General features: G+C 43.9%; 1 protein-coding gene across 2 annotated transcripts in view; it reads right to left on the bottom strand.

Moving 5' to 3' along the window:
• The window catches only part of LOC144695786 (complement C3-like), a 67,565-nt gene that overhangs the window by 18,215 nt on the left and 35,527 nt on the right, over positions 1-13,823 (bottom strand). For both annotated transcript variants that reach the window (XM_078566769.1, XM_078566770.1), the window contains exons 13-15: positions 12,937-13,131; positions 12,211-12,360; positions 9,712-9,841 (exon numbers count right to left, since the gene is read on the bottom strand). In XM_078566769.1, coding sequence (XP_078422895.1) covers positions 9,712-9,841; positions 12,211-12,360; positions 12,937-13,131 — 475 coding nt within the window. The remainder of the gene's footprint in view (positions 1-9,711; positions 9,842-12,210; positions 12,361-12,936; positions 13,132-13,823) is intronic.

Raw genomic sequence — 13,823 nt, 5'->3', positions numbered from 1 at the left:
CAGCATTTCACTGGCACTTCCCTCAACTTAGTCCACTGCATTCGTTGCTCCCAATGCAGTTTCCTCTACATTGGAGAGACCAAATGCAGACTGGGTGACCGCTTTGCAGAACACCTTCGGTCTGTCCACAAGCATTACCCAGACCTCCCTGTTGCTTGCCATTTCAACACTCCACCCTGCTCTCATGCCCACATGTCCATCCTTGGCCTGCTGCATTATTCCAGTGAAGCTCAACGCAAACTGGAGGAACAGCACCTCATCTTCCAACTAGGCACTTTACAGCCTTCCGGACTGAATATTGAGTTCAACAATTTTAGATCATGAACTCTCTCCTCCAACCCCACCCCCTTTCCGATTTTCCCCCTGCTTTTTGTTTTTTTCCAATAATTTATATAGATTTTTATTTTCCCGCCTATTTCCATTATTTTTAAATGTATTTCCATCCATTGTTTTATCTCTACCTTTTAACCTTTTTCGATTCCTTCACCCCACCCCACCCCCACTAGGGCTATCTGTACTTGCTTGTCCTGCTTTCTACCCTTAATTAGCACATTCCTTTAGATAATATCACCACCTTCAACACCTCTTTGACCTTTTGTCTGTGACATCTTTTGGTTATCTCCACCTATCACTGGCCCTCTATCCAGCTCATCTTGTCCCACCACCACCCCGCCCCCCCTTAAACCAGCTTATATTTCACCTCTTTTCTATTGTTCCTTAGTTCTGTTGAAGAGTCATACGGACTCGAAACGTTAACTGTGCTCCTCTCTGCAGATGCTGCCAGACCTGCTGAGTTTTTCCAGGTACTTTTGTTTTTGTTTTGGATTTCCAGCATCCGCAGTTTTTTGCTTTTACTTACCGGGCCAACCTGATATCTGAAGATGCAGAAATGCCACAGGGCACACAGCTTACCACTCTTCATTACCATCAGAGTGGGCAAGCAGACAATCGTGAACCTTTACAAGCATCCGACAGAGACTGGTCCAACGTGGCTCTAACAATAGTCAACAAGCCAGCTGTCTCCATTGGCAATTTCAACAGCCATTGCTGCAGGTAGGGCTTCAGCAAGCAGACCGAGCAGATAAATAACTAGAAGGCTGGATTCTGCCCTCTGATCTCCACCACTTCTACAATGCCAAACAGTCAAACAATGGAGACAGCTGGCTTGTTGACTATTGTTAGAGCCATGTTGGACCAGTCTCTGTCGGATGCTTGTAAAGGTTCACGATTGTCTGCTTGCCCACTCTGATGGTAATGAAGAGTGGTAAGCTGTGTGCCCTGTGGCATTTCTGCCTCTCTCTCTCTCACTCTCCCTCTGCCGGCAAGCAGCAGGACCTGACCTCTGCTTAACAATTGGTGGTAGCAATGAACTGCTCCAAGAGGTCCTGAGTGGACGTGATGGCGGAGGCTGAAGGAGACCTGGAGCTGGGGAATGAAGAAACACGACGGCGGAGAAACCGCGGAAACACGGCGGCGGAGCGGCGGATCTGGAGAGGGCGGCCGACTATGAGGAGGAGAAAGAGATTGTTCGCTCGGACCTGGGAGTGGGCGTCAATGTCCGTCACTGGAGACAGAAGATGCCGGGGACAGAAAGCTAAACAGGAAAGGGAGGAAGAGCTGGCAAAAGTGACCAGCAGGAAGAAAGGTGTGGAATAGATCATGAAGGAGATGAAGATCTCTCGGAATTCAGCAGGGCGTGGCTTACGAGGGCATTTGGGGAATTGTCGGCGACGCTCTGCTTGCTCTCACTGACTGAGTTCACAGCATTTTGCCTGGGACTGTTTCGGCCATGCTTGGGGAGGGGCGGAGAGGGGGAATGCAAAGAGATTGGGGCAAGAGGTGAATGGAATTGAAGGTCCACCCATCCGTGCAAACACTGCCCGCTCTTTGGAACAGTTTCAGTAAAGTGAATGCTTTACCGGTGCAAGTGCGACTCAAGATCCAACACCGAATCCTGAAAATGGACACAACCTTCCAAAGGAGAAAGAATAAGAGGAGTCAAAACTTGGATCAATAAAAGACAAGTTCACTTCCTTAGAAAAAGGAACATAAGTAATAGGTGCAGGAGTAGGCCATTCAGCCCTTCCAGCCCGCTCCGCCATTCAATGAGATCTTCAACTGATCCTCTATTTCCAAACCATTTCCCCGCACTATCCCCGTATCCCTTGATATTTTTAAAATGTAGAAATCCATGGGTCTCAGTCTTGAACATGCTCAAGGGCTGAGCCTCCACAGCTCTCCGGGGTAGAGCATTCCAAAGATTCGCCACGCCCTGAATGAAGAAATTCCTCCACATCCCAGTCCTAAATGGCCTGCTCCTTATTCTGAGAGTGCGTCCCCTGGTTCCAAACTCACAACTTGGACCCACCAGCGCACATACAGGGATCAAAGCGGCGGCAGCCACCTCAGTCCCGAAACCGAGGTTGTTTTTTTTTGTAAGAGCTCATGGCCGATCTTCACCATCACCAACGAGAGCGCAACCTAGAGAATAGAGCCATCATCCTGCTGCTCGCCTGGTGCAGTGGTTGGGAGACGTCAGGAGAATTTCACTTGGACAGTGGAAAGAATGCACGACATGCTGGGTTGAGAAGAATGAGGGACGACTGGCAGAGTTCAATGTCCATCAAGCCTCAGTTATACCAACAACATTACTGGGAGCCATAGACAGGGGCTCAACCTCTGGACGCCTTGGGATCTCCTTCATCAGCTTGGAGTCGCCTCGCTGCCTCAATACGAGGCGCCAAAGTTCAGTGCAGATGCCCGTACGGTCTCCCCCCTGCCCCCACCCCGCAACCAAGTTAAATGGGACCAAAATGCAAACGCAACCTGAACAAAAGCTGCTCAAGCTCCCTCTGTCAAACTGTGCCCCACGTACCACTCCTTCAGCTGCTTTAAACACCGGAGAGGTGGCGACAGCGCCCACGGGTCGCCGACCCTGGGAAGACAACCTGCCTTGATGCCTACCTGTTCTTCAAGGGTCAGAGCGAAAATGAGCCCCTGTAACTTGCCAAACTAGTTTCACACGCTGGGTAAAAGGAGAAACCTGAAAGTTTGGAGCCATTCCAAAGTCATTGCTGTCATAGAGCCAGGCCAACCAGGCCGTGCTCCCCCCACCTGCCTCCTCCCCCCTGCCCGCCCCACACCGCTACCTCAAAAAAAGATCGCATCCCATTGCACTGCCGCCAGCACTCGCCAGGTGGCCAAATGGCCCGTCCTTAGCCAGACAGGAACCAGTTTTAGAAGCCACCCTCCGAGGACGGGAGGGTTGGGTTCCAAGGAGAAGCAGCCCCGAGCAGCTACCTGTACTCACTCCCCGCCAATGAGGCAGGATTCGATAAGCAGCTGTAGACTGGAGTTACTTCTCTGGAAAGGTAGTTGTCAGGTGACCGTTTCGGATGCAAGATGTTGTCGCTGGAGCTTTCACCAATGGCTCCCCCTCATCAACTCTACTAGTTACATCCTTCAAAAATTCCAGTAGATTTGTCAAGCATGATTTCCCTTTCGTAAATCCATGCTGACTCTCTCCGATTCTGCCACTGTTTTCCACGTGCTTAGCTATTCAATCTTTTATAATGGACTCTAGAATTTTCCCCACTACCGATGTCAGGCTGACTGGTCTATAATTCCCTGTTTTCCCTCTACCACCCTTTTTAAATAGTGGGGTTACATTAGCTAACCTCCAATCTGTAGGAACAGTTCCAGAGTCTATAGGATCTTGGAAGATGACCACCAATGCATCCATTATTTCTAGGGCCACTTTCTTAAGTACTCTGGGATGTAGATTATCAGGCCCTGGGAATTTATCAGCCTTCAATCCCATCAATTTCCCCAATACCATTTCCTTACTAATACTGGTTTCTTTCTGTTTCTCCTTCTCACTAAACACTGTGTTCGCCAACATTTCTGGTATGTTATTTGTGTCCTCCATTGTGAAGACAGAACCAAAGCATGTATTGAGTTGGTCAGCCATTTCTTCGTTCCCCATTATAAATTCCCCTGTTTCTGACTGAAATGGACCTACATTTGTCTTCACCAATCTTTTTCTCTTCACATACCTATAGAAACTTTTGCAGTCAGTTTTTATGTTCCCTGCAAGCTTACTCTCGTACTCTATTTTTCCCTTCTTAATCAATCTCTTGGTCCTCCTTTGCTGAATTCTAAACCCAATCCTCAGGTCTATTTTTTTTTTTCTGGCCAATTTGTCTGCCTCTCCTTTGCATCTAATACTATCTCTAATTTCCCTTGTAAGCCATGGTTTGGCCAGCTTTCCTGTTTTACTTTTGCGCCAGACAGGAATAAACAATTGTTACAGTTCACTGATGCGCTCTTTGAATGTTTGTCATTGCCTATCCATGGTCATCTCTTTAAGTAACATTTCCCAATCCATCATAGCCAGTTGATGCCTCATACCATCGTAGTTTCCTTTTTTAAGATTCAGGGCCCAAGTCTCAGAATCAACTATGTCACTCTCCATCTTGATGAAGAATTCTATCATGGTATGGTCGCTCATTCCCAAGGGGCCTTGCACAACTAGATTGCCAATTATTCCTTTCTCATTACACAAAACCCAGTCGAGGGTAGCCTGTTCTCTTGTTGGTTCCTCAATGTATTGGTCCAGAAGAACATCCTGTATACACTCCAGGAATTCCTCCACCACGGTATTGTTACTAATTTGATTTGCCCAATCTATGTGCATATTAAAGTCACCCATAATTACGGATGTTCCTTTATTACATGCATCTCTAATTTCCTGTTTAATGCCATTTCCAACATCACCACTACAGTTTGGGGATCTATATACAACCCCCACTAATGTTTTTTTTTTGACCCTTAGTGTTTCTCAGGTCTACCCATATAGATCCCACATCATTGGAGTTAATATCTTTCCTCACTATTGCGGTAATTTCTTCTTTAACCAGCAATGCAACTCCACCGCCTTTTCCTTGTTGTCTGTCCTTCCTAAATACCAGGAATTAGCCTTGGCTCTACAATCCCATGTCACAACATCGACAAAAAGTTGGCACCAATACAGGAAAAAATGTTGCAAAATACCGTTTTACTTTTAACACGTGATGTGAGAGTCGTTGTTAAGACCAACATTTATTGCCCATCCCTAAATGCCCTCGAGAAGCTGGTGGTGAGCCATCTGCTTGAAACACTATGGTCAATCTGGTATTTTGCCACCCACAATGCCATTTGGGAGGCAATTTCAGGTTTCTGATCAAGTGACAATGACAGGCTTTGGGGAGTCAGGCACTGAATTACTTGCTGCAGAATTCCCAGCCTCTGCCCAGCTCTTGTAGACACATTATTTATGTGGCTAGCTCACCCTCTCTCCACCCTGTCCTCTTGCCAAGCCCGGATGTTGATGGTGCAGGGTTAAGCCATGAATCTTGAATGCCAAGGGGCAGTATGTACGTTCTCTCTCATTGAAGACTGTCACTGTCTGGCTAATGTATGGCACATGTAAATTATCATTCCAAGTCCGAAAATTCTCAGATTTTTCTGCATTCAAGCATACACTGCTTTGTTAGCCAAGGATGGAACTGAACACTATGCAATCAACAACATACATCACCATACTGACCCAATGATGGAGGAAAGGTCATTGATGAAGCAGCTAAGGCAGTTGGGCCTAGGAGACTACCCTGAGGAACTCCTGTGGTGGTGTCCTTGGGCTGAGACATTTGGCCTCCAATAAGCACAATCATCTTCCTTTGAGCTAGTTATGACTTCAACCAGTGGAGAAATTTCCTTCTGTTTCCCACTCACTTCACTCATGCTAAGACTCCTTGATAGTCAAATGTTGCCTTGCTAAGGGCAATCATTCTCAACGCACCTTTTGACTCGTTGGATCAGACGAGACATACAATGGGCCAAACAGTTGAAGACAAGAGTGAATCATTCCCTTTCACTCCCTGTGTACTGAACATGCTCTGTCCATCAGAGCTGGATAGTGGATTATACACAGTAGTTTAATATGTCCCATCAAACACACTAGGAGCTGTTACAGCAGCGTTTTGATATAGAGTGAAGTTCCTTCAACACTCTCTCTGTCTCTCTCTCTCTCTCTCTCTCTCAAAGGGAGAGTTGATGATTCAGAGAAAGAATGAGACTGACAGGCAGGCACATGCAAGAGAATGATGATGTTTGTGAGAGAGTTTGTCAGAGCAAATTGAAAGGATAAATGTAAAATATTATCTTTGTTTCATAGAATGCATTCCTCCTTTGCAGGTGAGATATGCATGCCATCTGAAAGGTAGAGAGAAAGGAGAATGAAAGAGATAAAAAGGAAGAGAAGAAGAAATATAGATAGGGAGTAGCAGAGAAAAGATGTACTAGACTTGCTGGTTATCTCTCTCCATCTCTGTCTATCTCTTTTCTCCTCTATTCCCCTTTCTTTCCCTCTTGCTCTGCAGATAGGCAGAGGCTTGAAAGAGACAGAGCGGGGAGGAAAGATGGAGGCATATTTAGATAGAGCTTTACTCTGTATCTATTCTATGCTTCACTTTCCTGTGCATGTTTGATTGGCCACTGGAGAAGGTGATTTCCTCTGTGTCTAATCCGTGCTGTGCCTGCCCTTGGAGTGTTTGATGGTAAAGTGTAGAGGGAGCTTTAATCTGCATTTTACCTATGTTATATCTGTCCTACGAGTTTGATGGGACATTGGAAATGGAGAGGTCTCGGGCCATGTCCGCATGGGGAGGAAATAATGTGCCTCAAAAGTGACTAACCAGCAATGCTGATTCCCATGGGATAAAAGTGGCAGTGACAAAATGGATATACTAGCTAAGGGCCAAAAGCAGAGAGTAATTGTGAACTGTTACTTCAGTCTGGAGGAAGGTATATAGTGGTGTCCCCCATGGATTAGTATTAGGGTAACTGATCTTATTGATATATAGTAATGACCTGGACGTAAGTTTACAAGGCATAATTTCAATCGGAAGAACAGGGAAGGGAGTAGTAACAGAATTCAGGAGGGCTTAGGCAATCTGGTGAAATGGACGAACACATGGCAGGTTAATTTCAATGCTGAAAAATGTGAAGTGATACATTTTGGAAGGAAAACAGAGGAGAGGCAATAGAAACTTCATGTGAATTTTTAAAGTGGATACAGGGAAAGAGAGACCTAGGGTTTTACCCAGTGTTCAGTACAGAAGCTCACACAGAATTACTATCACTGTCTCTCTCTCTCCCTTTCTATTTCCATTTCACTCATTCCCTTTCCCTTTAAACCCCTACCCTGCTTCGCTCTGAATCCTTCTTGATTGAATAATACTGAAATATTTCCCTCTCACTATTTAAAATAACACATAAATCACATTTGTATGGCATTTTTGTATATCTTAAAAGATTCAATTTGGGACATGGCATCGTTAGGTAAATCCAATTTCTCAGCTTGATAAGTGTTGAAAGTTGTTTTGCAAAATCGTTCAAAAGCTTCTTTCTGTTAATACATTCCTACATTGTGGAACTGAGTTATCTTCGCAGAGACAGGAAGTGCAATTGTTGAAGAGTGGTGCAGGTTTTGGCTGATTGAACTGATTGGCTGTGAGAATTAGGTTATGTTCCTTGCAGATACACAACATAAAAGCTGCTTACAATAAATGCACTGAGACAATGAAATGTTTAACCAATGTCTGACTAGCTTAAAAATTTTCAGACACATGAAAGAACAAGAGAAGGAACTAATATACAAAAGTTTAGACAATCAGGTAACAGGAGGTGGTGGCATAGTGGTATTGTCACAGAGCTAATATTCTAGAAGTTCTGGGGACCTGAATTTGAATCCCACCAAGACAGATGGTGGAATTTGAATTCTAAAATATGGAATTAAGAATCTGATGATGACCATGAAATGCTAAGGGAAGGAATCTGCTGCCCTGCATGTGACTCCAGATCCACAGCAATATGGTTGACTTTTAAATGCCCTCTGAGCAAGGGCAATAAATGCTAGCCTAGCCAGTGATACCCACATCCCATGAACAAATATTAAAAACAAATAAGGCATGTGGAACAATTCACTTTCTGAGTCAGTTTAATCTGAAGGCCTGAGCTAATGATTGTAAGAATCAGGAAATCAAGTCCCATACTGGGATTTTGTGAATTTGAATCCTGTTTTCTCCTTAAGAATACACATGAACCTGCAATCAAAACCCCAAGATGGAATTGTATACACCACCCTCCTCCAAAACCTTTCCACTCTCACGCAGCTTGGCAGGGCTGTACACGCCTGCTTCCATTCTTATCTATCGAATCTTAGTCAGAGAATCACTTACAATGGTTTCTACTCCTGCTCCTGCACAGTTACCTCTGGTGTACCCCAAGGGTCTATATTTGCCTCCCTCCTGTCTCTCGTCCACATGCTGCCCTTAGTGACATTATCCAAAAACACAGCACCAATTTTCATATGTACACAGACGACCTCAGGTTCTATCGCACCACCAACTCCTCCGATTCCTGTACTATCTTTATATTGTCACAATGCTTATCTAACATCCAGTATTGGAGAATGGGAGCACAAAGTGGAGTCGGTGAAGCCTCAATGTGATGGGAAATGAGTGCGAACTTGGGAATTTGCTACTACTGGGATATTTCTGATAAGTTTTTTTTTTCTCAAGCTATAGTTTAGATTACCAATCAAACTCTGACTTAGAACTTCATGACTGCAAGTTCGTTAAAAAGCCTATTTTAACAAGACTTGCCTGGCAGTGGCAGTTATCTGTCAATCAGCTGAAAGCAGTTGCTTGAAGAGATGTGAACTACTGGAGCAAGAATCTGACTTCGCAGTTGGAACTTGGGAGTGAATCATCAGCAGACAGGTTTTGCAATCATGCAGATTGGGAGCAGAGTGGGGATCATGAGGCTAGAGTGCAATGAGGAACTAGTGCTAACTTGGGACTTTTATGCAGGTGGGAATTCAGTGTAGAGGGGGGCAAGGTAGTACTGCCTTTTATATATTTCATCAGCCACCAGTAGCGAGTGTTCAAAGGCATTAAATAGGTGAGCAGGTGGGTGATTGGTTAGTGAGTTTTCACTCTAAATGCAGCAGTAGGTTAAGCTGGTACTGGGGAGATACAAGTATTTCATTAAATTTATAGCTAAACTCATTAAACAACTTAATATGACTAAAGTCAATAGTTGAGTGATTTTAAAAACTTGAAATGTAATTAATTAAATAGAACACTTGCTTAATTAGAAGATGCACTTCTAGCTTCTTTCAGTCCTGACAACAGGTGACAACACATTGTAGACCTAAGATATTAAATTATTTTTCTCTCCACAGATGTTGCCTTGCCTACTGAGCATTTCCAGCCTTTTTCATGTTTGTTGTTTCCTCCATTCGGTTTGCTAGCAGTTTTATTTGCTTTTATTTCCATAACTGTTGTTTTAAAATGGGTGGGTGTCACAATGTATCATCAGGTAGTTTTGGTGGATTCATTAACAATATATTACCAGGTAGTTTTGGTGTGTTCATTAACAATACATTACCAGATAGTTTTGGTGGATTCATTAGCAATACATTACCAGATAGCTTTGGTGGATTCATTAACAATATATTACCAGGTAGTTTTGGTGGATTCATCAACAATATTTTACAAGGTAGGTTTGGTGGATTCATTAACAATATACTATCAGGTAGATTTGGTGGGTTCATTAACAATATATTAGCAGGTAGTTTTGGTGTTAGAGTGATTTACAATGCATTACCTGTGGATTCTGAAGGCTTTGTCTTTAGGTTGAAGAAAGGATACAGTCCAGAATCATGGAAGACACCTATAGTATCATTCCCGCTTCCATGTGATGATGCAAAATCATAAGAATTCAAATCTTCAAAGACCTGTTTAGTGGAAGAAAATGCAGAATAAGTCCATTAGCGGTGCTAGTGGGTTACTGTGCCATGTATTTGACCCTGCATATATCTTCATTTTCTACACGTTAAGGTAAGAACGTTTTGGAGAATAGCACACTTCCAACTTCAGGAATCCAGGCCAATTTTAACCTAGCCTGCCCATCAGGAAGTTATAAAGATCTGGTGCAATGCCAGGTTTGATACCCCACCAGATAAAACTCACTATTAGGCAAGACGTCAAACTAGATTTCCACCAGATTCTGTGGGTTTCATGCCCAGTGGGTTTGGTTAAAATTACCACCTAAATTAAAACGGATTAGGTATGGAACAGGAAAATATAAAGCCCACTCTAATTTTTTTTTCCATAGAATATGAACATCGCTAGCATGGGCAGTATTTTTTTGCCCACCCCTCATTGCCTTGAGAAGGGTGAGCCACTTTCTAGAACTGCTGCAGTCCATGTGGTGTAGGTACATGCATGGTGCTGTCAGGAAGGGAGCTCCAGGATTTTAACCCAGTGACAGTGAAGCAACAGTGATATAGTTTCTGGTCAGGATGGTGTGCGGCTTGGAGAGGATCTTGAAGGTGGTGGTGTTCCCAAGGATTTGATGAACTTGGCTTCCTCAGTGGTAGAGATTACAGGTTTGGAAGGTGATGTCAAAGGAGGCTTGACAATTTGATGCACTGCACCTTGTTTATGGTACATGTGAAGGAGGGAGTGAATGCTTAAGGTGGTGGATGGGCTGCCAATCAAGTAGGCTGCTTTTTCCTGGCTGGCCTTGAGACTCTTGAATGTTGTTGGAGCCACGATTGTCCAGGCAAGTGGAGAGTATTCCATTATAGCTCAGCTTGCACTTTGTCGATGCTGGACAGGCTTGGGGAGGATCAGGAGATGAGTTCCTCAACACAGAATTTCCAGCCTCAGGCATGCTTTGTTTTGCCACAGTATGTATATGGCTAGTGCTGTTCAGTTTCTTGTAAATACTAACCCCAGGAATTTAATGCTGGGGGAATTCAGCGATGGTCATGCCATTACTTGTCAAGAGGAGATGGTTAGATCCTCCTTTTTTGGAGATGGTCATTTCGCCTTGATCTCAAGAACCAGAGCAATTAACTGAACATCATTAAATACTGTGAGGGTAATTGGAACTTCAGGGCAAGTGAGTGTAAAATGGATGTGATTGAATGACTGCCGCATATGCATCCCCTGTGATCTTCAGGAGGGTCAAGCAGGGCTTGTAATCGGTGGCCTACTTTATATCTCTGGTTTCTACATTGTCAGCTGACATTAAAATTATCCCCGTGCTGTGGCATGTTAGGACATAAGAGAAAGGGACTGGTGTGGACCATTCAGCCCTTTGAGCCTGCTCCACCAATCAACATGGTGGCTGATCATCTACTTCAACTCCACCTTCTCCCCATCATATACATATCCTTTAATTTCCTTTGTATCCAAAACATCTATCTACCAGCTGCCTTGAAAATTTTTAAGGTCTGGGCTTCCACAGCTCTCTGGGTTACAGAGTTCCAAAGATTCATAACCCTTTAAGTTAAGATATTTCTCCTCATCTCAGTCCTAATATTCTGGGGCAGTGATGCTTTGTTCTAGATTCCCCCAGCCAGAGGAAACAATTTTATTTCCCAGCAGCTACCCTGTCAGCCCCTTAAGAATTTTACATGGTTCAATTAGATCAGTTCTGATTCTTCTAAATTCTGGAGAATATAGGCCTAATCTTCTCAACGGCTGATAAGGTAAGGGAGGCGATGGTGTAGTGGTATTGTCACTGGACTAGTGATCCAGGGTAATGCTCTGGGGACTAGGGTTTGAATCCTGCCACGGCAGATGGTGCTATTGGAATGCAGTAAAAATCTGGAATTGATTGTGATAAAAACCCATCTGGTTCACTAATGCCTTTAAGGGAAGGAAATCTGCTTACCTGGTCTGGTCAACATGTGATTCAAGACCCACAGCAATGTGATTGGCTCTTAAATGCCCTCTGAACAAGGGCAGTTAGGTGATGCCCACATCCCATGAATGAATAAAAAAAATGGCCTCATCCCAGGAATTAGTTTAGTGAGCTTTTGTAACACTACCTTTAGGGCAAGTATATCCCTCCATAGGAAGAGAGACCAAAATACCCCACGAGTGATGTAAACAAAGTCTCTATATAATGGTAGCAAGGCTTTTTTTAAATTCTTATATTCCAATCTCTTTATAATGAAAGGTTATTCTCCTTAAGGTGACAGTCCCATGATGCCAGAAGTTCATCTTCTACACATTTCACAATACTAATTAACTTAGGATCTATTGGTTTCCAAATATGTATGAGAACCATTGCTACCTAATGAGCCATTACCTTCCTCATGGTGATAGTGTCCTGTGTATTTAGTTCTTTAAGCCTGGTATCCATCGCCTGCACAAATACTTCCGCTGGACTCTCCGACAGAACTGTTAACAATAATTCATGACCTTCCCCGTGCTGGTGGAATGCTGAATCCACCTGAAACTGTAAATTGCAGTCAGATTGTGAGTCACAAGAGACAGCAATAGTCTTCTGAACTTACAAATAGCTGTAGATCCCATGGGTACAAAATTGGCTGTGAGACAGACAGCAGAGGGTGGTGGTGAATGGTTGTCTTTCAGAGTGCAGCGCGTTCCCCCATCGAACTGTATGAGGACCACAGCTCTTTTGGGAACATACTCGTGATTAGGACTTGTGTATTTGGGGCAAGGCCAGGAGAGGTAACGGGACAAGTAAAGATCGCAAAGATGTGTCTAGAGGAGGTATGAATGGGAGGGTCGTGAATAGCTGCTGTCCCAGTGCAAACTCAAGGAAGTGAAAGAGAAATAAGAACAGCTAATCAGAAAAGAAACACAAACAAAAATGGGAGCAGAGGTTATGATCTAAAATTGTTGAACTCAATGTTGAGTCCAGAAGGCTGTAAAGTTGAACGTTGAAGTGCTGTTCCTTGAGCTTGTGTTGAACGTCATTGGAATACTGTGGTTGCAGCAGAAATTGCATCAATGTCGATTACAAAGAATGTAACGTGGTACATATATCACAAAAAAGTGTGCGGCAAACCTTAATATCGCATAAGCTCCCCACTTCAACCTGTAAGGAGTCTGCGATGATTTCCTCTCCGCCATTATCAACTAGGATGTAATATGCAACAATGCGGAAATGAGGAACCATGTCTCGAGTGATGGGAAGATCAAATTCGGTCTCCGGCGTCCACTCGACTCTCCTGAAATCCAGCACTATGCTTTTGCTGAGCACCTGACAATAATATATAGCTGCAATCAGAGCAAGCACACATTCAGAATACAGTCCTTGGGAAAAGCATATGAACATTCAGGCAATTAAGATTATAAAAGGGTGGAATTTATTCTACCTCGGCAGACCGGATCTTGAGTGCAGCATTAAATTCTGGACAGCGCGGCTCACGAACGATCTGTTTTTCTCGGGGTGGGTGCAGTGCTGTTCGCCAGAATGATACTGGTGCTAAAAATATGGTGCTTAAATTATGAAGCTGATGTTACATATACCAGGCTTGTATTCCTTTTGAATATAGAAGTTTAAGGGGCTGAGGTGTTAAAAGAAGATGAGAGGGTAGATTGAGAGAAACTAGTTGCTCGGGTCGGGGAACCCATACCCCGTAAAATTGGAGCTAGGTCATTCAGGAATGATGTGAGGAGGTACTTCTTCAAACAAAGGTTATTGTTAACCTGAAACTCTCTCTCTCTCTCTCAACGACCCGTTGCAGCAGGGGATCAACTGAAAAATTCAACATTTTCTTGTTGGTTAATAGTGTCAAGAGCAATGGAACCAATGTGGGAGATGGAGTTGAGGAGCAGATCATTAACAATCTAATTAACTTGAGAAGCAGGATCGTGGGTGTACCCACACCACATGGACTGCAGCTGTTCAAGAAGGCATCTCACCACCACCTTCTCAAGGGCAACTAGGAA

The sequence above is a fragment of the Cetorhinus maximus genome, chromosome 21 (genome assembly GCF_964194155.1).
Source record: "Cetorhinus maximus chromosome 21, sCetMax3.hap1.1, whole genome shotgun sequence".
NCBI lineage: Eukaryota > Metazoa > Chordata > Chondrichthyes > Lamniformes > Cetorhinidae > Cetorhinus > Cetorhinus maximus.
The sequence above is the reverse complement of the archived record's forward strand: the minus strand, read 5'-3'. Positions and strand labels throughout refer to the sequence as shown.